The following is a 24997-nucleotide window of genomic DNA, read 5'->3' on the forward strand; positions in this document are numbered from 1 at the left end:
GTGACATCTCAAAACACCGTGCTTGTAATTAGAAATAAATGGTTTATTGCCTTTCCACTATTGTGTCTGGTATGTTCTCCCCTCACACTGGGAGAATACCGCCCCCTTGTGTCAAAACAGGAAAGGTGCATGAAACTAAAAAAATAATCATTCTGTTCATTCTGTTATCTGTTGAGATAACTTAACAATGACACAAAATAGATCATATCTTTGTGTATGTACTACAAAGTTGTTGTTTCTTTTATCTGGAGCCTATAAAACATTAAAAAGTGCAAACAGAAAACAAACTCTGGCTTGAATTAGTTTTTTGCAGATTTTCAGTCTTGTTTGTTTGGGACAAAATGTAGAAGAACTTGATACACATGTGCTATTTTGCATCTTTTAAGCTATAGTCTCAAACCACCTGCTTGTTACATTCAAATGCACTAGAAATATGAAAAAGTGATAAATACATGAACCTCTTCCGTCCTCGTGGGTATTAGTCACCTGGATGTTCAACAGATCAAAATCTTAGAGAGGATTAGTGGTAAATAAGGTTGTGGCATCCTGGTAAGCAGCAGACCTAACCTTTTCAACTGGGTTCCCTTAAAGAGAGATTCAAATCTCAGTTTACAACATTTTCGGTAACTGAACCGCCATCTAGGTAACTCTTTGAAGACAGTTACATTTTATGTTAAAGGGGAGAGATTTGTGCGTAAAATATGGGAGTATTTTATTCTTGATAACTACATGAATGTTGATAGTGGTTGCAGTCATTGCACACAATAATAGTGCACACAATAAAAGTGATATAAAGGATCTCCAGTGTGCATGTGAATGTATTCCAGTGAACCCGCTGAGGATTTCTTTCTCAGACAAAGAGCTGCTCGTCTTTCCCCGAGTGGCTGCGTCTCAGTTTCAGACCGGACAGGATCTTCTGCGCTGGTGCGGTCAGGTTGTGGTCAATAGGAAATGTCCTCGGTGAGTGACACAGAGCCCGACTCTGTCCAGCACTCTGTCTGTTATTGGACATATTTCTGTTCAAATCAGCTTGACACCCAGCTGCCTCCCCCTGAGAGTACTCTTGTGTTGTACTGGATGATGTCACAGTTGCAGGTGATGTAAGTGATGAGTCCAGTCCCAGCATGTACTGCGCAACATCGCGGGGGCTTAGCGGTGCATCCCCTTTACTCTCTGCGGCAATGGTGGAGTGGTGGGGCTGGTGGGGCTGGTGGGGCTGGTGGGGCTGGTGGGTGTTCTTACAGCGGACATCTAAGTCTTGGGAAAGTCTCTGCGTCCCAGGCTCTGGAGAGGAGCTGCGGCTGCTGTCGGCACTCCCTGGACGGCTCCTCACCGGGGCTGCAGGCTGTCTGGCTGCACGACCTGGGTTGGGGAGTCGGGTTCCTGGGTTATGATGCCGGTGATACTTCACAGGTTGTCTGGTGAAGCGATAGCGTGGTTGAGTCCCCAGATCAGAGTCTGGCCCTCCCACCGGCTCACCATGATGACCAGTCGATACCCCTCTTATAGCCAGGACTGGGGCAGAAGAGGGACAACAAGGGGGTAATTCATAAAAGTAGTAGAAACACTACTGATTTCAATAAACTTTCCTTTCCTGCCAATTGTTTTGTGCGGATTTAAGCAAACACAGAACCTAAACTTAACTATACTAAGCAATACCTTGATTGAAAACTTACATTTAACCATTCATACAGAGTTCTTCTGGGAGGAGCAGACTGCACTGATTTCAACATTATCAACAGATGTTTAAAAAACTAAATCTATTATTCTCCATTTGAGGATGTGAGCATGTGTTTAGTTATGATTAGAAGCCTTGAAGTTGCATGCAGCCGTAGCCACAAAGAAGAGAACAGCTCAGAACTACAGCAAGATTAAAGCAAGCGAAGAAGAGATGAAACCATAGACCTGTCTGTTGTAGAAATTCAAGACTCAAAAGTAACAGCACGATTTCTGACAACAGTGAAATTAACATATAGTCAACATGTTAGTGAAAAGCATTCAAAATCAAGTGTCTTTAAAACAATCCCTAACAGAAGCTAAACCACCTGACTCACACGGTTTCACAGATGAATGTAACTAGAAGGCATCAGCGAAAGAAGTGGAAGGAAGTCTTGTTTCTAAAAATAACTAGAGGAAACAAAAAGTAAAGCGAGAGAAGAAATAGGAACTTCAACACACCATTGACCACTCTGCACCCACAGTATCTGGTGCTCAGGAAGATAACTGTAAACTAGAACAAACCACCAGCCTATGAGAAATACAGTAAACAACTTAGGAGGTGTATGAGTAAAATTCATTAAAACTCTTCCTCAAGGTACAGGCCAAAACAACAAACTATAACTCATTATACCATCAACTAAAAATTCTAACAAAAATACCTAAGACATCAATACCAAGGATTAAATTCTATAATTATTTTGTTCATCTATTCTAGTCAGGAGTTACTGTTCTATCACTACATCCCGCCTACCTGCTCTCTCATTGGCTTCAAGGCTCAGCTGGTCCACTGCCTCATTGGATGAAGACTTGTCAGATATATAACCCTCGCTTGAATCTCTCTTGATTGTTCGACTCTGTTGGAACGACACAGATTGAGTGGTGGATTTCTGCAAGTATTTACAGACCACAGCTAAACCTGAAATAGTGTGCGATAGTGATTCTTGTGGGAAAAGGCCATGAACAACTACATGGGATGAGTCTGGCCATTTTATATCACTTACCTTCTTCTAACCACTCCTGAGGGACAGGTCATTTTATTTTTGTGTCCCTCTGTCTTCTGGTATAGACAGTGTGAATATATATTTTTTAATCTATAATCAATAGTAGTGAAACTGCAACATAGGGAAGCTTGAAAGGCCATACAGGCAGAGCAGTGGAAATGCAGCAGCTGTCCAGTGTGTTAATCCTGACAGAATAAACCTGAGGTTAAGATGCCAGGTGCTAAGGTAAATTAATCAGGAAAAGTAGCTCAAGCGTAAACTCTCTCTGCTACTGATCTTTTTTAAACACAAGTAGCAGTCAAATGAAGGATACTACACAAAGTTCGAAACGCTTTTTCACTGCAGCACTTACTTCAAGTGAGCGAGGCCGCTCTCTGGAGGAGTTTTCATGCTCCGGACCGGTGTAAACGTCCCTATCCAAGGGACAGGAAGCTCTGGGAGGGGTGTCTGGAAGAGGCACAGTTGGGACTGGGGGAGGGGGCGTACTGGGTCTCCGCTGAAGGCCAAAAACTGTGTCATGGTGTGTGATGAGGAACTCAACAAGCAAAGCCTGGTAGGTGGACTCCAGCAGGGCAATCATTGACATGTCCGTGGACACAAGAGGGCGCAACAGTGTTGGCCCGAACACAATACCCAAATTGCTAGGGGACATCTTGTTCTCGTAGTTTTCTGAAACTCTGTGAAGACAGAGAGCGGACAAATTCAAGGAAAGCTCATGGAAAGTTTGATATTTAAGGCAAGCATGCTCAGTAAATGTAACCTAATCTCTACGGGTAAATGAGAGGTTTATAACCAAGCTGCATGCTCACTTTTGCAGGTGAGATATCAAATGCTGCAAAGTGCTATAGCAATACAAAGGAAGTTTCTGTAGTAGCTTTTGGAGGCTGTGAATGATGTCCTCTATCTCCTTAGTGTCTGGTGTCAGCTGCCTTTCGCCCAGCAGCTGAATGGTCTTTCCCACAGCCATGAGGTCGTTGTACAGGTCAAAGGTTAGTAAGGGCTCTGGCAACTGGAAGAGAGATTTTGCAGTGAGATCAGGGAGAAATCATCAGATCTATAGTCTAACATGAACACCTTATATAATAAACCTGTTTAATTCAGTGAAGTTTATGTGGCAGTGGCTCCTGTACCTCCTTGAAGAAGTGCTTAAGGATGGAAGTGATGTCATGCGGTGAGAGGTCAGAGAGGTCCACCTGTTCCTTTTGCATCTCAAAGGCCTGACAGAGCTTCTGGATGCGAGGCTTGGACCCACTTACACGATACACCCCCTCAGAGGAAAACAAAAGCAGAAAACACTTATTAAACACAGCTAACACTTGACACCACCTACATTTTGATCACTGTGGTATGGTAAACAATACCTGGACCGAGAGAGCGCGACTCTCAATCTCAGATGTGCAGCGCAGCACCACAAAGGGCACCTCGTCTGGCCTGTCACGCTGTAGCACTGAGAGGTCAACTCCGAACACCGTTCCCTTCCTGTGCTCACACTCTAGCTGACACACCTCCATGCACTTCCTGTGCAAAGCCACCCCGCACTGATGGCGCCGTGAAGGAGAAGGAAAGATTACATTAACAAGCTCACCCAGACCGTTCCAGTGTACATGTTAGCCCAAGCTGCTGTTCTTCCCAACACCCCCCCCCCAAAAAAACCAAACATTTGGCCTCATACCTCCTCACATTCGACCCCACTGACAACAATGTAGTTGTCGCACTGCTTGCATTTGGCCATCTTGCTCTTCATCTTCTTGAGTCGGTGTGTCATTGCAGCTCGTGAAAATGTGCGCACTTTGATCGGCTGACAATCATTGTCTGTAGTTTGAGGGAGAGGATTAAATCATGCAGTACTCTCAGAACTCTGTTTATAGAGGCATAAAAGGCGAGTAACTAACCTGTTTCCAACGCATCCCGTTCGTCCAGGTCGTCAGATGACACTGTCAAAGTGGATGCGGTTTTCCTTCTGTTAATGTTAGCTTCAATTTTGCATAATTTCCGTGGAGAGGAGACACAACAGAGGGGAAATCAATCATGTTTATCTTTGCAAGGGATTCATTTGCATGTGAAAGAAAAGTTATGGACACAGATGAAGGGTTGTGCTATTACCAGGGCTGGACAGAGATTCCAAACTGCCTCCGATATTCTCACTATCACTGTACCCCATTTTCCCTGAAGTAGACCAAAACACAGGAAAACACAAATTAAGTTCAGTTGGAAATTTGTCTGTTAATACAGTCATATACACAATCATGAAGAGTCCTTACGGCCATCGCTGAGTCTTCTGTAAGGGCTTTCATCTGCCATAGGGGAAAAGTCTTGCATAGAGCTGAAAGTATTGCTGGTTTTTCGTTTGTTCCTTTCAAATAAAAAGGATGATACAATATTTTTAATGAATAAAATATTAGTAAAAGTACAAACTTTTTTTTCCTGCTTTTCCCCAATTTTGAAAACTCTTAACAAATAATAACAAGTGAATAGTTTATCGTACCCTTTGCCCTGAGGAACATACTCCTGAAAGTTGAAGACTTGGAGAGGTTGCTCGAGGCGACGCTTGCTGCGGATGTAGAGCAGGTAGGGCTCGCCGGGTTCTAGGGACCTGGATGTTACCTCCAGGTTGTAGTAGCCGAGGGGAACAGGCTCTGTCTGCTGCCGCTGGTAGTAAAACATGTTGACTGTGGCCTGATGCGGGAGAAGAGACATAATATGGAGATCAAAGCGGTGATGGTGACGGTTTTTAAAATGGTAAAACTCTGTTGCCAAGTGCTTGTTCTTTGTGGGAACTGCTGGGTAACATTCTACTCTGGAAAGTGCCTTGAGATAATGTATATTATGATTTGGCGCTATGCAAATAAAATTGAATTGAATCAAATTAAAACGTGGCAGATGTGTTGAAATTTTACAAAAGTAAATTATTTATTTTATTACATTATATAAGCAAAGCTGCAAACCATAAATCACTGCTTAGGTAGATTATTATATTCAAGCAAACACATGCATTTATTTGTGAAGAAGTGAGGATGAAGACATCTTCCAATCACATTTAAGCACGACTGTGTCATTCTAATAATACTGGTGGTGTAGGCACTGTAACTTCTCTTCTGAAACAGAGAGTGGCTGACTACACCTTAATTGATGTTGCTATAACTGTTTGTATAGAGCCCCAAGTCACTGGGATTGTGATATTAACTAGATTAAATGAATGGCTGCTGCACTGAACAACCTTTTCAGAAGGATGCTGGCAGGAAGACAAACGTTTATTTTCATGGATTTCATACCAACCTCCTTGAGCACAGTGTCTCCCTGACAGATGAGCTTTCGGCTGTGGGAAATAATTCTCTCTTTGACCTTCACTAACTCGTCTTGGTGCGTCTTGGCATCACTCGCACACTGTTTGTACAGCAGCTCTGCCTCCAACACCTGGAGGAGACAGAGGGAAACCAGAGAGCTGCTAAACAAACCCCATATATGTATCATTTTTCTTAAATTGGATTGTGAATCACCATAAACACACTATAACCAAACCTATAATATACCATATTTTGTCTGTATTAAACTGTAGTAGAACCGCAATAAGGAGACATTCACCTTACTCTTGGCTTCATCTTTAGACTTCCTCCTCTTATCCAGTGTTTTCATTCCAGCCGTATCGTCCACAGCTTTAGCAGAGACAGCTTTAGCTTTTTCTAGCTCATCACAGCGTTGGAAGTACTGGTGCCTAGCCTTTTTAAAAGCGGTCACTGCTTCGTGCTGAACACACACAGAAGTAAAAAAACAAAACAAAAAACAGATTAGTTTAATTTTACGGTGTGCGCCATGTAGAGTCTAACATGAATTTTATATAGGTATAAACAAAATCATAACAGGCAGAGGCTGATGTTTTGCTTTAGATACTTGTTCAGACATCCAGTCAGTCGGAATGTCTTAAAATTGAGAGAATTAGTTTTGACAGTTGCAATAAACTGAGCTCAACTTGAGTCACAAACAAGATTGTGAATTCACTCACCATCCTCCTTTGTTCTCTTGCCCATTGCTCCTTAAACTCTCTGCGCCACTTGTCAATCTCATTCTTCTTGGCGGCCAAGGCCTTTGGGACAGAGATACTGGATTAAAGACAAAGTCAGAGCAACACACCTGCCCCTAAATAACAGAGAAGATTTTTATCAACCTCAAACTTTTTGTATATGTGTGTGTGTGTGTGTGTGTGTGTGTGTGTGTGTGTGTGGGTGTGGGTGTGGGTGTGTGTGAAGGTGTCTGTACTTGGTAACAGCGGCTTTGAAGCAGTTCAGAAGTCTTTCTAGATTTCACACTGTTCTTGATGTCTTGTTCTAGTGCCATCGTGTAGATGTACTGTAGAGGCATCATGTCCTACACAGGCAACAACCACTTTAGACAGCTTTTCCACAGTAAATATAGCCGAGAGAGATCAAATGATACAGACATCTTTAACATGACAACATCCTCGTTGGTACACATCCGATAAACAAAGCTGTACCTGCTGTGCCACGTTGGCTCTTGCTCCTTCAGCCGTCTTTATCACATTTTTTGCAAATTCTTGTTCTGTCAACAAAAATCCTCGTTGAGTTTTTCTTCAGCTTAAGTTATTCACACGATACTGCGCATCAAGACAAGACCAGCACAATTACATTGTGGACTGACTGAAACCACAATATTGATTATTGTTATCAGTGTATAGCCTTAATATGATGCTTGAAGCTTCATTTCTGACCAACTTGGTGATATCCACTACCCTCTATAACCTGACATTTACTGAAAAGCTCATTAAACCCCCTGTACGTCAGGCAGGACTCCAGCGTGGCTCTGGTCTGTGGTCTGTGGTCTGTTTGACCTTGTTGGAGGAACTGATATGCTTCAAAACAGCTTTGGCCTGCATTTTATGTCAGCTTTTGGTATTAGCAAGAACTACAACAGGAGAAGAACTCAGACACATTTATTTTCAGTGTTTATGTCTGAAACTGGGAAATGGTCTATGGATAGTCCGGCTGTGCTTCAGCATTACAGAGCCTACCCTGATTCTAGCACTCCTCTGACAGTGGTTCTTGATCCCACTTCCCTTTTTATTAATAGACACTGTACTGTTGCTATTACGTATCCCACATTGTTGCTCTATTATGTGTAATCCGCAGTAGTTAGGGGCTGAACTCCACCTAGCATTGCTCATCTTTTGCTATTGCCAAACACTACTCCTTACACAGCTGAGCTGGGGACTCTCTCCTATATTTTGAAAACTGGCAACAGACTTGCATGCTTGGCATCCCAGTCTGGACACTGGGCACCTGTCCAGGCTGATACCAGGGTAATCACTGTCTATAAACTCCAAAGGCACCCCATCTCCTTTATTACCCCCTCTAGCCAGCTAATCTGCTCTCTAATCCTTTCTGTGCGTGTGTGCAGTGCGTAGCTCACTGGGGTAACTGCACCACCCTCAGATATCCTCACTGAGAGAAATAATATAGACAGGCCATGTTATGGCAACATGGTACTCATAGCCCAAAAATATGAATGTTGGTACTTTTAACTGCATATTGGATAAAATGATTTTCAAGCACCTCATTTATTTCTGTTTTTGTGTGCAGGTCATATTTAATGCATTGACATGGCCTTGATAGAGACACCACAGACATGCTGTGACAATAATTTACATACTATGCCTCTATTTCCTTTACTCAGCTGGATATCCACTTACCCAAGCTGATTCTTTTCTCCATCCAGGCAAGTAGGTCTTTGGCATAGCGGCACCACAACTTGGCGTACTGCAGTGCCGTCTCCACCCCATCCTCACAGCGACAGAGTGCCAGGTCTGCTTCCTGGGCTGAGAAGGAGTACATCAGCATCACTGCAGGCTCCATACACTTGGAGCCGTACCCAGGGATCTCACAGTGTCGACTGGGCTACACCCCACAGCTTGTCTCTCCTGGAAGACTCAGACGGCCCTCAGCCTCAAAAGAAATATATATCTACCATACAGTGACCAGCCCGAGCTCCCAGACTTTATCAGACACGAAAAAAACAAAAAAAAGGTTTACATAAACCCAAAACAGGAAATAATGACTGCATATGGCAAGTCATAGCTGCTCGTCAGAATAAAGGTCCTGTGGTTTCCAGTAGGTTTCAGTACCATGTACCCATCTCTTGCATGCTAGAACAACACAGTTGGTGGTTGGCAAAAATCTCTTTTTGTCAGTCTCCCAGTCATCACAGTGGGGATGTGATCTGAGAGAGGAGGGTTTCGACCAAAGACAAACAGCTTTGGCTGAATAACTTCCCTCCTGGCCCCTGTTCCTCTCTCTGCCCGGCCCCTCCCTTTCACACCTGTTCACTTCTAGTCAACTACAAAGAGACAAGCCGTGCTGTGTGAGCAGGGTTACAAACACCGCTCATTGCCAGTGTGCAGTATCATCGACCACCATGTCACAGCTGTGGTCTGGCAGAGAGGGTGTTGATATGACAACCACTCTGGTTCTTCCTCTGTGACTCACACCAACAAAAGGCGGACAATGTTTGAGTGACAATCACATGGTCTCTCAAAAAGCACTCCACACCACTTTCTCTATTCCTCTTTATTGTTATGTCCCACTTCCAGCACAACTTTTGCAAATAAATGCTGTGGTTAAGATCTATTAGTACAGATCCTAACTTTCTCCTCTAGCCAAAAGTTAGGACACAGATGCACTTCAAGAACTTTCACTTCTTCTAGCTCGCCAAAGTGCAGTTCCAAGTATTCAGTTATGTTTTAACTGAGGAAGCACACATTGCCAGAAAAAGTGCAATGGCTTCTCTCACAAGTTCCTCACTCAGACATGCAGATGTTATTTCGGGCTGATCACTTTACATAGATGCCAAATCCAGTTAGAGCGGTATAAAAAAAATCCAAACAGGATGAAATGTTCCTCTCTGTCTTCAAGCAAAATTCACAAGAAAGAACAGGCAATTCCAAGGATTTGTGGCAAGATCGTGCGCCAAGGTCAACAGCGCTTAGTCTTTCCTCTCTATGTTTTGATTTAGGGAGAGCTCTGAGCACTTTCAGCAGTCAGCCCTCAAGCAGAATCTGTGCTGCCTCGTGGCTATGGCTTCTAGCACTTGGGTTGGGGATTATCCTAGTCAGGTCCAGATTGCGGAGTGACAGGCTTTAGAGAAGCATCGAATGAGGTTTACCTCCTGGTGTTTGACCGAGCGGGGGGGGGGGGGGGGGGATATAAGGGAGTCCCAATCAATTGGAACACATGAAACCAGATTGCCAAAGAGCATGCCATGGTAATGTGTCATTTTCAGTTGGATAAATAACAGGAAATGTACAAATACAGGAAAAAAAACACTTGTCTTTTTGCAGAATGATATCAGGAATTACATTAAATGGCATACAGCTTCAGTGACCACCGTTCACCAGGTGCACATTGGACTTGAACATAAAAGACCATAAAAAGACCCATTTACAGTCTGAAATGAGAAACGTTTCTGTGCTCTTTTATTTCCACTGTCGTCCTCAAATCTGTGTCTGTAATTCCTAATCTCGTACTGTGTGCTGTGACCTCTTTGAGCTGCACTGATATTGAAGTACAATGAGTAAGTCTAGTCTTTTTCTCCATCTCCCCTATATTTACTGCCTTAGCTTGTGTAATTAGGGCACCCCCCCTCTGTCTTCCCCTTGTGTCTAAGGTAAAAAACTGAGAGCAGCTGTCTCCCGCTTTAATCCTCTCCCTTTATCCTAATCTTGTTACAGCAGAGCAATTACAACTCACGGCTAATTATAAGAAAACAAGTTGAGATAGAGGAGATACTGTATTAAGTGTCACAGATTGACACCAGCTCCTGCACATCATCAGTAAGGATCCGCTGGGATGTTAGATGTCAGTAACAGCATGGTCTATGTTAACGTAAGCAGGTGATTAAACCAGTGGCTTTAACCACTACAAGTCAACAAGGAACTCAATTCAACTGGACCTATACCGACACACACAGGAGAGCCTACACACACCTATACACATACATATACCTTTCTCATACACACAAATCATACCTGATGAGTTTCCTTCTGCTTCATTATTGACTTCAGAGCGTACCTGTGAACAAAACGCATCTTCACCCTGTTGGAAAAAACAAAACAGATTCTAACTCTATAAAAGATTCACTAATCCTCACAAAATGCATCAAGAATTTACAGTTTGTCGTATCAGTAAAGTCAGCAACACATGAGATAAACTGACATCATCAACAACATAAGCAACAGTAAAAGAATTTCTTGCGCTGATTTTAAAAACTAGGTTTATCCCTTACAGACACGTTGTGTTGGTCTACGAGTTCCCTACTGTCTGGAGTGATGGATTCTGGGATGGGCTGCGAGTCAATGTCTGCCAGCAGATCCTCCCCTGCACTGAGCACAGGAAGAAAGCATCGGGAGAGGAACATGCACAGTCAAATAGCGAAACCTCTCGGGGGCTTGTCGAGGAGCGTACTATATACAAACACTCACATTTACCTGCAGCTGTGTTTCCATGTGCTTGCCTGCCACACAGATGTAGGTAACACCCTATCTGCACGTGTTGTTGGGCTGATCAGTATCACATAGTCCTTCAGTACATTTTCCAGTACATTAATTTATACTGGTTTGCCAGTTTATTTTTACTGCACCTCTACTTTACAATATTCACACATTATGTTTGGGCAGGTATCGTCCCACAAAAGGAGCAGTTTCCAGTGACGCACCGTCGCTGCCTAGGTTATATAAGAACTTTCTCCATTGAAATAATCTATATTGAGAGATCATGCATAGATAGTTAAGATCAGATGATGGATTATGGCTTTGTTTCATCCTGTATGGTTTCCTATGATTAGAAAAGCTTACAGCATCTTTGAGTGACACCTTACTAACCACTGTGTTTTTCCCTCACTGTATTCAAAATGTACAAGCCGAGTGATGCAGGAGACAAGACAAACAACCATCATGTAAGTGAATAATACTTACGAAGAGATTAAAGATAAATCAAGATTATCAAAATCTCTGAAGATCTCACTATATCGCTTGGTTTCAGATTTAGGATGCACCTTCTTCACATCTAAAAGGAGAAATGGAAAAACTAAGATACATAAAATAATAAGATTGTCACTGTAGAATTGAAGTCATGAAAGAGACAGACATGCTGACACTAAATGTATACAATTTAAGGCCAAACCAGAGTCTTTAAAGATGTTGTGAAGAATCAAAGAAGAGGATATACACACAGATTGCAGATCACGTTACGCAATCCCCAAATAAGGTTTCTCTTTATTTTGTAAAGCCGCACAACAAAGAAAAATATGAAGGTTGGAACGGTGAATAACCCATTCAGCTCTGACCTGATTTCTATTGGTCACATGTTGAGATGATGAGATTATTGAAGTTTACAGTATTTTACCACTGCACTACTTCTTAGCAGCTCAACAAAATCAGCATCTAAATACTTAACGTACAACATAATAAAATTTGAAGATAGAAACATCAAACTTCAGTTTGTCCCCTGGAGTCAGCATTTCCTTTACATTTCTGCACACTTCTTTGACTGAATGTGAACTAAAATATAATGAGGAACAATGTGGTTCATTTTGATGGCAAAACCTCTACCTACTCTACTCAAACTATTTAACTGTTTTTTTTTTGTTTTGTTTTTTACCTCGGGGCATACCAAAACGTTAAAACCTGATGATTTACAACATATGCCAAAAATGAAAAAAGCAATCTGTCTTTCACAGAGATGGCTCCATTTTGGTCAACCACATCCTGCTTGCAATTCGTGTCACGTCCCACAATGAACATAAAGTCCTTGTTTTTTGCACCAGCAGTGTTACAGTGCAACAATAAGAAGTGAGAGGGAAGTAAGATGTTTGAGCACAACTATAAAACCAAGTGTTCCAGTCATACTCCACTTAATCAGAGACAAGCCTTTGACTGTTTTAGTTTGTTGTATAACGGCATCATTTTCAATGACCGAAAACAATTTGACAGTCATGAATTCAAATGACGTTGTGGCTAGTTCCCAAATACTGTAGCAATTTGTAGTCAATGAGGGGTTGTACCAACTGTTTGCACCAATCTCTGTGAAATCTTAAATAAATATCCTAGGATTAGATAGATTAAAGAAATCCACATCCTGTTAAATAAAACTACAAATTAGAAAAGAGTTCAGGAAGTTCAACAGTCCTCATTTGACTATGAGGGTGCACACAGCACCATAAACCTCCTTACAGACACATTGACAAAGAATATGCAGGCACATTGTGCATGCACCCACATGCAACACCCGTGGTATAATGAAACTACAGTGATGTCAGCAAATTTCCAATCGGCACACATCAAGAGACTATTCATCCATTTAAAAATAATCTTAACAAATGAGGAAATGTACATCTCAATGGCAGGGTTTGAAAGGGTTTTTGAAAAAACACCAAACATTGTTTCAGTACATAAAAGCATGATGGGCAACAGATTCTGTAAAAGATGTGAGACAAAACACTTCCCCAAAAATTACCTCGAAATGTCACATTCTTTGTGCTCACCTGTAGCTTGAGAGGAACCCTGGCTTGGCACTTGATCTTCCATTTCTGCACTAAGCAAGACTCTACCAACACCACTCGCACATCATCTGCCCTTAAGGTCACACTGCACTACACAATAAGAAACAGTGCCGTTGAGGTGGCAGGAAATCTGCACTGCAGTGTGTACATGCACTGACACACTTATGATAAATTACTAGCATGCAGCTCTGAGCCTGCTGCCGTTTGTGCTCTCAAAATGATCTTCCTCTGTTAGAGTGGAGGTTAGCCAACATTTTCACCACCACGGGAAGAGGAAGTGTATCTCTCTGTCACTGTAGGCCCCACCTACACTATCACACCACAGTCAGAAGGTGCCACAGTGTTAAGATTGAAGTGTTTTAGTAAAAAAAAAAAAAAAAAAAAAAAAAAGGTTTGTGATCTCAGCAGCTTGTTGTGGGTAACGTCAGAGTGCAAGTGGTTTGCACGGTGTGTATTTTGACAGATTGCAGATATTGGCAGATGCTGATCTAATAGCCGATACTAAACATCAGAATACATAATTTGGTAAATTCTTTGCACTTCTCATCATCCAGCATACTTTATATTTGCAGTGAGCACTTGGTTAAAAGTGAGGAATTACTGAGGTGTGAAATGAAGCCCACCACCCCTTTTAGCTCCATTTGAACATTCCAAGAACCTTTTGATTATGTCTAATGGCCCCATCAGACATAATTAAAAGAGTCCTGGACCCCACTTAAGGTACACCTCAGTGTTCAGTCTTACAGCACAGTTGTCTAGGACTGGAACACATTGGCGTACAAAATGTCCTCAAATTGGTTCTATTTAACATCTGGGCTTGATTAATCAGATAAATAAAAACTGAGAACAAAGTAAGTGGTACATGCTTGACAGTGGTTAGGTTACCCAGTGTGTCACAGTAACAATAATCAATTATGTGTAAGTGTAATAAATGGGTCACCACTGTGTGTCACAGTGCAGGTGTAAATGAGGTCTCAAATACAGTTAGTGTAACAGAGCCATCCAACTCAAAATACACTAAACAAACTAAAGTTCTGCCACAATACCACACAGACATTTGTTTTAAAGCACTACATTTTGTTAAGTGAAGGGGTTCCTCATGCTTTTTGTTTGTTCACACTATTATGTTACTGGCTAAAGCACACAGCCAGTTTAAGTAGCACAACCTTCAGAGAAAATGTTCACACAACCATAGTAATATGCATCCTATAACAGTAATAACATTCAACTTTTTTTCTTTTTTTAAAAATAAAACATTTTATTTTTTGTTGGCACAATGCACCACTAACATTTCTGTGCAAAATCAGTGGCTGAACATCTCCCAACAGTACCTTACAGAAATCAGCTTCTTTGGAGATCTAGTGTGGCCATGTAATGCAGAAAACCATGACAAAATAAATATGTAAAAGCAAGACAATGCAAACTTTACATGTTCTCTTTCGTAGGGTTTTTTTTCATCAAGTGTTTACAAAAAATGCTATAACTCAGACTTAACTGTCGAAGATTACGAGGTGTAGAAACTGGCGTGTGCTTGGATATGGTTGGGTGGGTTCTTTCTGAGGGAACATAAAGGGAATATTTAACCGTGTCCCTCCCAAACCATCAAGTTTGAGGTGTGTGCAGGGGTTTGTCTCGCTTATAACCATGTCAACAGCTGGTTGGCGACAATAGTCTGGGAACAACTCAGTCAAAAGTGGTGACAAGGGACACAGCAATAACGACATGTGTTAGCATTCAGGCATTCACAGCATTTCCTTGAATCTAAAGCTTCTGTGTGCTTGTGTTTCTGTTGTGTGTTATTAAGATATGCTGCAAGCATTTAAAGTGTTGGCTAATGATTATTCAAAACACAGCAATATGAAATTTGTAAAGAGAAAATACTAAAGATGAAAACAAAAGACATGCAGATATTTCTCCTCTTGGACTTTTGACACCAGAGACCAATGGATTTAGAATGATACTGGTTGACTGAATACATGAATGCTTCCATCAAATCATGATTTTTCTCAGTGACAAACAGTTTGGCTAATGCCTAATTAATCTGTAGCATTCACAGTGTAATGTCAAATTAGGACAAAGTTAATTGCCCAGTGACTGAAATGTAACAGTCCAATTGCATTATTTGCTAATATATAGGTTCATTTCTGTATGACAGACAGAAGCTGGGTACTGCAAATGCCATTCCAAATGGCAAGTCTAGTGCCTTTATAAAGTAAAAACTACAAACGGACAACCTGATGGAAAACATGACCTGATCCCTTTTGAACTTCTTACATCTGGATAAATTAAATCTTTCTACAAACTCTGATGTCACATCCCTGCTGTGATGCAAAATCCAAAGTACCAAAGATGAAACATGATTTTAAAAAAACTAAGGCGGCTTGCTCTATGCACCTCTGAATTTTTCCAAGGCTCTCATGCAGTTCTTCTCATAGCTCGTCCCGTGCCGTACTGTCCAAAGGAGACTGGAGCACATCTGAGTTCTGGGCCTCAGTGCTGATCTCAGCCTGCTCCCGGGTTTTTCCTGAGCGCGCTCTGTCCCAGTCTGTACGGACCTTGTCATTGTCCCACACTGTGGAGGTCTCAGTGTCGCTGATGTAGCCTTCATCGCCCGTGTAGTGTGTTGGATACACTAGAAGAGGCTCTGCAGAAAACGCATTCAGGTCCCTGGTTTCAAACTGATCCATATAATCAGACCTGTGGAGGACACGGTAATGTCAAGCAAAACATAGCAGAGCAAATCCCCAGCAGAAGTGTAAATCATGTGTGTGTGCTTGTACAAGGTAGGGAACAAACACTTACACAGGGTGTTTATTGTACATGATAGGAAGAAACTCATCCACTGGTAAAATCCTCTTTAGTGGTTCTGCTTTCAAAAGCTTCTCAGCACCTTGTAATGATATCATATAACCTAATGTCCAATACGAATAGTCTGCTTCCACTAAGTTGTGTATATTAGGCACTGCTTTCTCTGGGTGATCCACTTGCATTCTCTTCCGACCGATATAACTATAAGAAAGAATTGAAAAGGACGAATGAGAGGCAAAAGCAATTGTATGGGAATCGGGGTTAAATTAAAGACTGTGAAGGAAGTACAAACTCACATGAGATCCCAGTCCAGTCCTTCATCCTCCACCTCACTCATCAAGTTCATCAAGCGACGTTTGAAGAAGACCTCGAAGCGCAGGTCGTCTTCGATCACCAGAGAGGTGTGCAAGCGTCGCTCAACGATCTAAGGTCAGACACGGTTTTATCATCACACCGCCCATCTGTCTGGTTCATAAATGTCCAAATGCTTGGCTTCTGAGACTCACCTCTTTCCAGATTTTATGGTGGGAAAGGAAACATCCCAGTTCTCCTTTTGTCAGTGGGCGACCATGATATGGGTCACTGTATCCAGGGAGCATATGGATGCCCATAGCATTAATTTCACTGATATTCATCGCTCTGAAGTATAGAGAGAAAAACAAATGCCACAAAATGGGAAATGAGAGAGTGCAGACAAGAGTGATTACCATGTGCTTAATAAGTGTAAAGTATTCGTTTAACGGAGTGAACTTACTTTCCATCTACGGCTGGAATGACCTTACAAGCAATCTCCTGCTCGTACAATGCCCTCAGCATACGTTCTCGGCGGTCAGTCCGCCTCTGCAGGTTTATCATGAACACCTGCACATGGAGCAACAGCAGAAGCAGTCAATGCGATTACAGATTTCGAACAGCAGGGGGAAGCATTCAGCACAGAAGTGGATAGAAAGCCATTTTTGCAGGGTCCATCTTCACATCACTCTTTACTCACCTCATCAAAGCCCAGTTTGTCAGGGTGTTTTCTAGGAACACGTATGTATTTGGAAGGCATCACTGGGGAATTTCGCACTACACAGTGAGAGGGAAGATGGATGCAGAAATGGTATGAATGATACACAGAAATCTAAGCTGAAAGTTATTATTAGATGAAGCAGCAGAGAGTAGAATATAGATTTAAAGCCGGTGAAAAAAAAAAAAAAGGCAGCTGAATCAGAAGTAAAGCCCTCAGACTGAATGTAAGCTACTCACCATTGACCTCCAGCAGGGAGTGCAAGAAGCTGTCAACTTCATCTTGCAAAGTATTATGGGATCGAAGGGGCACAGGGAAGTTACCGTAGGTCTCTTTGTTACATACAAACATTTGCACATCTGTAAAGAGGAGTAGATGAAAATGTTTTCTCAATCTGAAGTTCAGCCTTTTAGGTTAAAACGTTAAAGACAAATGTGTCACATCTTCAGATTGAAGCACTGAATGGTATAATACCTGCCATCCGAGCAGAGAAGGCAAACACAATGATATCATCAAAAGCCCAGCTGTAGTCTGGGTGTGGCGGGTGAAAGGCCAGCTGCCTGGATGCCTCTTTCCTGAGGTCTATCAGGAAGGTGGAGTGGACCATGGGTACGGCAAAACAGCCCTTACGCACCTGCTTCCTTATGGGTATGTAGGCAGGGGTGCGCTTATAGTAACCCTGAAGAAGCCGAGTTGATTAACAGTTGAGTTCAGAGAGGATTTGAGAGCACTCATTACAAGCAACTAAGCCCTTTGAAAATACCTGACATTAACAATCATGCACACCCTATCATCACCAAAGTACCTGCGAGGTCATTCCACACCAGAAGTTGGAATAGGCTGCACGGGAATCAAGCATGGGAGCGATAATGGTCTTATTCTCTTTCATGAGCTTCCAGAGCACATCAGGATTGGTGAGGAGGTTATCACAGTCCGCCAACTACACAAAGAAAAGAAGGTAAATTGTTAATGGTGTGTGTGTGTGTGTGTGTGTGTGTGTTTGTGTGTATATGGGGCATACTACTCAGAAACCTTCAGAAGAAATGTTGAACAGGTCATGAAGGTTGAATTGGGAACTAAAATTGACATTAAAAAAACAAAAAGATGAAAAAGGGAGAAGGCTGTGAGAGTTTCCAAAACAATTCTGTTGCACAAAATTATTGCAATTCTGGATGTACTTTCCTCCAAAATTATACCCCACTGAAGCTAGGCAAAGTGGGCTTGGCAGGGGAATACAAATAGAAGATGGAAACAGAGCTGCGTTTTAAAGTATGGTTCATGTTGAGTCAAGCTTTGTGTCAGTGTATGGATCCAGCTTGAACCCGGCCAGATGAACCTTAACCACAAGAGACAGAAAAATGTATGCGGGTAAATTTTCAACACCATCCCTGGTGCTTTAATTACAATTGAGATAGTTCCTTGGACTTAACTCTGTACTTATCTTTCTGCTGCTATTGAACAATAAAGATAGTCTGGGTAGCAGCATGGGCTCAGTTCTTAAAATAGAAACGTTTTTACTGTGCTTTTTGTGCCTGTAAAGAGCACTTTTGTTGACCTACCATAAAGTAATCCGCCCACATCTCACGAGCTGCCTCCAGTGCTACTTGCCGAAGCTTCATAACATGCTCATAACGGAGGTCTGTCCACTGCTTCGGACCATCTTCATCCGCATAACGTCTGCAAGAGACAATTACATACTTGATGTGACAGATTTTACTGGCTCTGCATGCCAACCTTTTCGGCAACACAAACTTCCACCAGAAAGTTACCAACCTGGGTTCATCTTTTGGCCTCCATTCCACATAATGGTAAAGGCTCTGCACCTGGATGAGCCAGTTACGCAAAATGGCTGTGGTGTTGTCCTCGTTGTGATCAGTTGCTACCCTGTCAATATACAACAAATGTAAATGATTAGAATGAGGTGCATTCGACGTCAGAGGGACTGAACATAATGGACAACCGAGGCCAAGAAAAGTAAAACTGTGACAATGACTGAATGTAGCACTAGTGCTACACTGAGACAAAGAGTTGAAAGACGATACCAAGACTCAAATGACAATAGTCTGTGTTCACATTATGTACGCTCATTGTCCGCATCTGTGGGAACTGACACAAGTGATAATGATACCAACATAACAACAGAAAAAGACTGTACATCTGGTTGATATCATTTTAGTGTAGGTTATCACATTTTAAGGAATGTTACATCAAGGAAATAAGACCGGAAACAGAATTACAGAAGTAAAACCTTTGGCTGCAGTAGGTTAGAAGAAAAGGAAATAATTCAAACTGGGTGAAGCCATGCGTGAGGCACATGAACCTGAGTCAGACACCTTGTATGTGTGATCTCATGCTGCAGACGACTGAAATCAAACCCCACAACACAACATCCAAAGCGTTTCTTTCTTTAGCCATGTGGTGTACTGTATTTGAACCATGCGGACAACAGCCAGGATGGATTCTCGCGAAAGATTTCACATGGATCTGAGAGAACACAGCAGCTCCATGCTAAACAATTTCTCCCCTCACTCCTGCTGTCCATCTGTCTTAAATCCTCAAACTGTGAATTACGCTGATTCTTCCACCTCATTTTCAGCTCAAATAAATGTTTGTTAAAAGCACAGTTTTGAACCAAGGACTACTGATGCTCTAAACATACATCTACATTTGGTGTTCCACTTAAATCTGGTCTCTCGTTGCTCTGGTGAAGCAGAAATGAAGGACTAATTGCAGACACCAAAGCTTTAAATGACAGCCTGGCTAACTCTGATTGTGAGGCTTTGGCAAGCAGTTGTGAAAGGCTTCAGCAAAAAGCAACTAACAGCATGTAGTGTTTACAACATCACATAGCTCTTTGCATTTTCCAGATGTAGCTTAGAAAGTGTTTACAGAACATGTCAAAACACAACTGCCCTTACGCAAAACTTATTTACACAAGCACTTCTGTCCACCAAATAGAAAAAGGATAAATTTAACAATTTCACACGCATAAAGTCCCTTAATAGAGCTAAACTTGTTCACCAAGTTGATGAGTGAAAAGCACACTTCTTTGAGCCCTCCAGGTAGTCATGGAAACTGCTCAGAGCTCTGAGGGTTTAAGCACAGGTGGGCTGTTGGAGCATGTTGTTTAGTTATTATGTGAGGAACACCTCCCTTTCACTTCCCTCAGCATTTGCGTGAGCCAGGTAGACAGATGTTTACACTGTCTAAAACACCAATTTTCACAACCACTTGATAATTGCCTTAGAAAGTTAAGTTTGTCACAAATGACGGGCAGTGTTGCAATTGTGTTAGGTCCGGGAAATTGCCAATAGGACCCACAATACTGCATAAAACAACTAGTTTTTAGGCTCCATAATCACTTAGCATGTAAAGCAACTATTCAAAGTTGCCCTGCTCTATAGTGAAAGCTACTTAGGCAAATTGACCTGTGTAGTGTTTTTGTGAATTATATAAATCTCTCACCTGGGACTCAGGTTTATCATATATAAGCCTAGCTGGTAGTCAGGAAGTGATATGAGCTGGGGGAGAAGATCTGAAGTAGCCTAAAGATATGAGTATGTGTGTATTCATGGGCAGTGCAGAGAGAACAATATCTCACTTTGTTAGGGTTTATGTGTTAAACCATAGAGCTCCCCTCGTGGCCAAATGAGTCCCGTCCCCTCCCCTCCACGTATACAGATCAATGCATGGCTACTCTGATGAGGAGCAGTGACCAGATGTGTTCACCTCTGTCCAGAAGACTGTGGCTACCGTCGTCTGAACACTGTGTTGATTCTTCCTTGTGACTGCTTGTTGAGATTTGTGGTACTTTTTTCTTTTCACTCGGGATGTGCCCTGCGCAGTACAACTTTTCTGCATTGTTACGATTATTAATCCGTCGTTCTTTGCGGGTCCACCCGCATTTTTTTACGTCTCCCCACAACTCTGCCGTGCAAACAGCAATACACTTTTATGCTACACTTATTCAAGTTATTTCTAGTAGGAAAACTTAGGCAAAAACACGAAAACGTTGAGACCTTGACGTTAAGTTAACTTCTTAGCTGCTTCCTAGCTTGCGAGAGAAGAGCAACATTTCCTTGCAGAAACTTACCACAGAGCCATACGGTCCTTGGGATAGTTGAGGCGCTCAATGTTGCCCAGGAAATAAGGCAAAGAGTGCTCTGAGTTTCTGCAGATCAGGGCGACGAGGATCCGGGGAGCGAGAAGCGGAGACTCGGGGCTCCAGCGCTCCTCCGCAAAATATCCCCGGGCAGGGCTGCAGCAGGACAGGAGCAGGAGGAGCAGCGCGGCGGGGAGGCAGGCGAAGTTTGCACGGGACATTGCGGTAATAAATTAAGGAGTATTTAAAAACTCACAAACAAATCTAGGTCTCTGACGGTTATGGCTCCTGATAAGACACTATTGAAAAGTCGCCTCTTTACTTTTCGCGGTCATGACAGATAAACAGAATCTGTGCAGCAGCTCCTGATGTGACAACACTGCGAAGTTGCATTTTAAAGGGGTGGGGTGTGCCGTGGTCTTAAAGGGGATGGACTACGGAACAGGAATGCACAGTAAAAACAAAAGGCAAATGTTTAATTAGCATTTAATTTTTTTTTTTATTGCTAATGAAAATACGTTTTATGGATGGTTGTTAGTTGCGCCCAAGTTCCAAATGACTGCTGATTTTCAGTGTTAACGGTGAGACGTTATAGTTTACAAGGGGTGTGAACAAACAGCTTTTTACAGTAGCCTATATTGATTTAGTATGATTCAGATGGACTGTCAACCTAAATGTGTTATGAAGATCAAGTTTCCCAAAAATTCACAGCCAAGAAAATGGACCAATCCAGACATGTTCTAAGACGCTGAGAAATACTCTGCTAATAATGCTTTTATCTGATATGGGTTTTCCACAGAAAAAAAAGCATCAGACATCGGACAACCTTCATTCTCAGTTTATGTGCACTGCAAGTTTCTACATCACTCTTGTGTATGTTGCACAACTGAACCACAACTGACTTTTAATGTCAAATATTAATTATTCTGCACAGTGAAGGTCATCCATCTGAACTAACATAGGCAAAACATATTGTGTAGGGGGACTTCAAACCATACCTGAATAAATCTAAACCTCCGACACACACACACACACACACTAAGGTGCACGCACACAGACACAATCCAACTTCTAATAAGTGCTAATTCTTACGGTGGAAATTACAACGAATGTCTCCATAGCCTATGTCACTATATCTCCTGTGTAAACCAATTACACTTTCATATGAAAGTAGGAATGTTCTGCGCTACTTTCTAGTCTCCTCATTCATGTTTTCACACCAGTGTTGAAAAAGCTCTACAGTTTGGCCCCTGAGCCTAGCCTCTCTACCTGGATAGTTAGGGAGGCAGCTGCGGGGTCATCAACAAGCCAGAACAGCTCGCCATTGGTCGGGACAACACGGGCTGCTGGAAACGCTGGACCCTCTCTACCCTCCAGCACCTCCTGCAAGAAAATGGTCACTGTGTTACAATACAACAGCAAAATTAACTCAGTGGTATGAACCATATTCACATTTTTCCTGTTAGGTTTTCTACTGGTGCCATCTGTCAGTTAACTAACAAATCCAGTAACTGAACCTGCAGAAGCGGTTCAGTTATTTTTATTTTGCATTGTTCTATTTTATCTGTCTCATATTTACTGGCTTTTGTGCCTGGATCTAGTCTAAGCTGATTTATTGAGTCATGGAAATATCAGTTTTTTAAGATTCAGAATCTGAGTTGTGTATGTTCAAGAAAAGTCTCTAAATGTTACCTTCAAAACGGGTGCTTTGCTTCCTCCTGTTGATACAAAAGCCACACAGCGTGCAGAGTTCACCACCGGAAAAGTCATAGTCACACGCTGTGGTGGTGGTTTGGGAGAGTCACTGATGGGGGCCACAATCTTCTTGGTTTCCTGAATATGGAGTACACCAAACCCAATCATCATGTGTGATGCATACAGTTGCCAAAAATTGCAATTGTGAGAATCTTAATCCACGACTAGTCAAATATATGATGTAACACAAGCCTGACTGCCTCACAGACATGCTATGAGAGATGACTTTAAAGACCACAAGGTTCAAGTCATGCCTAAATCAAAACCTATTAATGATTATACAGTCAGAAATATCAAATTCTCTCTGTATACCTGCTAGATTCACTAAAGTACAGCTCTCACCTCCAGGAGAGGGTGGTCTGGGAAGAGGGAACAGGTGTGTCCATCAGGCCCCATCCCCAGCAGTAATAAGTCAAACACAGGGAAGTCATCATCTGGGAAGGCCTGTGTGTTTAAAAGAAGTAAAACAATACTGTAAAAATTCTGCTGGAAAATATTAAAGCATGAAATGCTTGTGTGGGAATGTGGGAAATTTGAGACAGAACTGAGCATGGAAAAGTAAACATGCAGTACTGCGCAAAAGTGAAACTTTGTTTCCATCATGCAATACACATCAGGGAAGCATCTAATCGGTCGCAAATACATTCTGGATTCATGACAGCATCCCCAAACATACAGCCAGAGTCATGGAGAACTATCTTGAGAAATAAGAGGAAAAGGAGCCCCGATCTCAACCTCATCAAGTCAGTGATTGTGACTACATGAAGAGACACAACTGTGGCAACTTTACCAAGAGGCTTGGAACAGCCTATCTGCCAAGTACTTTGAAAAACTGTGTGTTTGTTCCTATAAAAAATGGTACTCTATATGTAAGAGATGTGTGTACCTCCTTCAGTTTGCGGGTGTAATGCTCAGCACACTCGCTGACTGGCAGAGAGGAATCAATGGTTAGGATCGCACTATCAGGGATGTTGACCTTGGAAAACAACTGATTCTGGAAAAAAAGCAAAGGAGTTATATTTCACTCTGATGTGACAGAACAAATGTAACTGCAATGCATGCAAACAGACTACTGATCAATTTACCTTATACAGCCCGTAGGTGCTCTCTGGATCATCAAAGGAAACCAATCGCTCGTCACAGAAACCAACCATCCACTTGCTGCAGTCCAGCTGTGGCAGGGCGAGCAGCTCTTTGCTGAGCATGGACACGAGGCTTCCTCCAGAGAGCCCCAGGGTGAACCTGTCACGAGAGGCGATGGCCTTCTCGGCCCGAGATGTCACCAGATGGGCCAGCACCGGTCCGACCTCCGCTGAGGAGGGGAAGACCACGACTCTTCTGCCAGCCATGAGAGCACTGTCTGAATAAAAGAGTTACTGAGGTGAAGGAGAGAGAGAGAGAGAGAGGACAAAACTGATTTTGAGCAATATAAGGAAGTCAATTACCAAACAGTTTTGCAAGTCATCATGATGTGTCTGTAAATATTCCTCATCAAATACTCTAATACATCAAATAAAATGCTTGTGTGGGTACAAAACCTCTCCTTTAAACTATTTAGACCAAAGTTAACTTATTGTAGCTGGGGCTATGCAAACAGAGGACTGGAGATTAAGCTACGAACCACAACAGGATATTGCATTAACCACAGTCAGAAATATAAGGAAGAGAAGCTCATTTCTAGACATCTTAAACAAACCTGAAGTTTGACCACAAAACTCTACAGTTTTCCGGAAAAAAATAGGGTTTCTTACCTTGTGCGAATCTCAGGTGCAGCTTGTCATGAGGAGGATTTTCAGTCGGCAAATGTAATTCAACGCACTACTTCCTGAAAGGAGTTTTCACCCGCCAATCACGTTCTGTGTTTAAACCGCACTGCCTTCTGGTCAGTTGAGTCTAAGTATCTACGAGGACATAAAAAGTTAGCTTATCGACTAACAAGTTTTTTCTGTTTTTTTTTTTTTTTTTTTTTTTTAATGGAAATTATAAAACCTCAGAATATTTAGAGCGGTGTTGACGCTGTCAAGTCAATGGAGAAGCTGG

The 24997-nt window shown here is 42.2% G+C and overlaps 3 protein-coding genes across 6 annotated transcripts; all 3 read right to left on the reverse strand.

Annotated features, from left to right (window-relative positions):
- Positions 1–22: 22 nt before the first annotated feature.
- Positions 23–13400, reverse strand: gmip (GEM interacting protein). Of its 3 annotated transcripts, none has more exons than XM_087173482.1 (22): positions 13266–13400; positions 11698–11788; positions 11010–11106; positions 10753–10819; positions 8422–8547; positions 7210–7274; positions 6975–7082; positions 6721–6801; positions 6303–6464; positions 5997–6134; positions 5206–5396; positions 4982–5073; positions 4824–4886; positions 4613–4693; positions 4393–4532; positions 4082–4258; positions 3851–3988; positions 3530–3729; positions 3073–3397; positions 2471–2573; positions 2179–2230; positions 1342–1515 (listed from the first exon to the last, which is right to left on the reverse strand). In XM_087173482.1, the coding sequence occupies exons 1-22, from the start codon at positions 13306–13308 to the stop codon at positions 1476–1478; spliced, it is 2580 nt and encodes an 859-aa protein (XP_087029608.1). In that variant the 5' UTR covers positions 13309–13400; the 3' UTR covers positions 1342–1475. The 3 variants fall into 3 exon arrangements, with proteins under 3 accessions (XP_023260062.1, XP_087029608.1, XP_087029607.1); XM_087173481.1 differs by having other exon boundaries at positions 2179–2248; XM_023404294.2 differs by lacking the exon at positions 2179–2230 and having other exon boundaries at positions 23–1515.
- colgalt1a (collagen beta(1-O)galactosyltransferase 1a) lies at positions 11965–21582 on the reverse strand. Its single transcript, XM_023404319.2, has 12 exons — positions 21194–21582; positions 18874–18984; positions 18660–18777; positions 17906–18040; positions 17575–17779; positions 17340–17459; positions 17083–17159; positions 16846–16952; positions 16598–16730; positions 16388–16515; positions 16086–16292; positions 11965–15980 (listed from the first exon to the last, which is right to left on the reverse strand). The coding sequence occupies exons 1-12, from the start codon at positions 21421–21423 to the stop codon at positions 15713–15715; spliced, it is 1839 nt and encodes a 612-aa protein (XP_023260087.1). The 5' UTR covers positions 21424–21582; the 3' UTR covers positions 11965–15712.
- Positions 21583–22024: 442 nt separating this feature from the next.
- On the reverse strand, positions 22025–24849 carry pgls (6-phosphogluconolactonase). 2 transcript variants are annotated; one of them, XM_023404361.2, is made up of 6 exons: positions 24709–24849; positions 24043–24333; positions 23844–23951; positions 23300–23401; positions 22895–23035; positions 22025–22585 (listed from the first exon to the last, which is right to left on the reverse strand). In XM_023404361.2, the coding sequence occupies exons 2-6, from the start codon at positions 24304–24306 to the stop codon at positions 22439–22441; spliced, it is 762 nt and encodes a 253-aa protein (XP_023260129.1). In that variant the 5' UTR covers positions 24307–24333; positions 24709–24849; the 3' UTR covers positions 22025–22438. The 2 variants fall into 2 exon arrangements, with proteins under 2 accessions (XP_023260129.1, XP_023260131.1); XM_023404363.2 differs by having other exon boundaries at positions 24043–24317; positions 24709–24843.
- Positions 24850–24997: the final 148 nt, after the last annotated feature.

The sequence above is a fragment of the Seriola lalandi genome, unplaced genomic scaffold (assembly GCF_002814215.2).
Source record: "Seriola lalandi dorsalis isolate HSWRI2012SDOR001 ecotype SW California unplaced genomic scaffold, Sedor1 jcf7180002054240, whole genome shotgun sequence".
In the NCBI taxonomy this organism is placed as follows: Eukaryota; Metazoa; Chordata; class Actinopteri; order Carangiformes; family Carangidae; genus Seriola; species Seriola lalandi.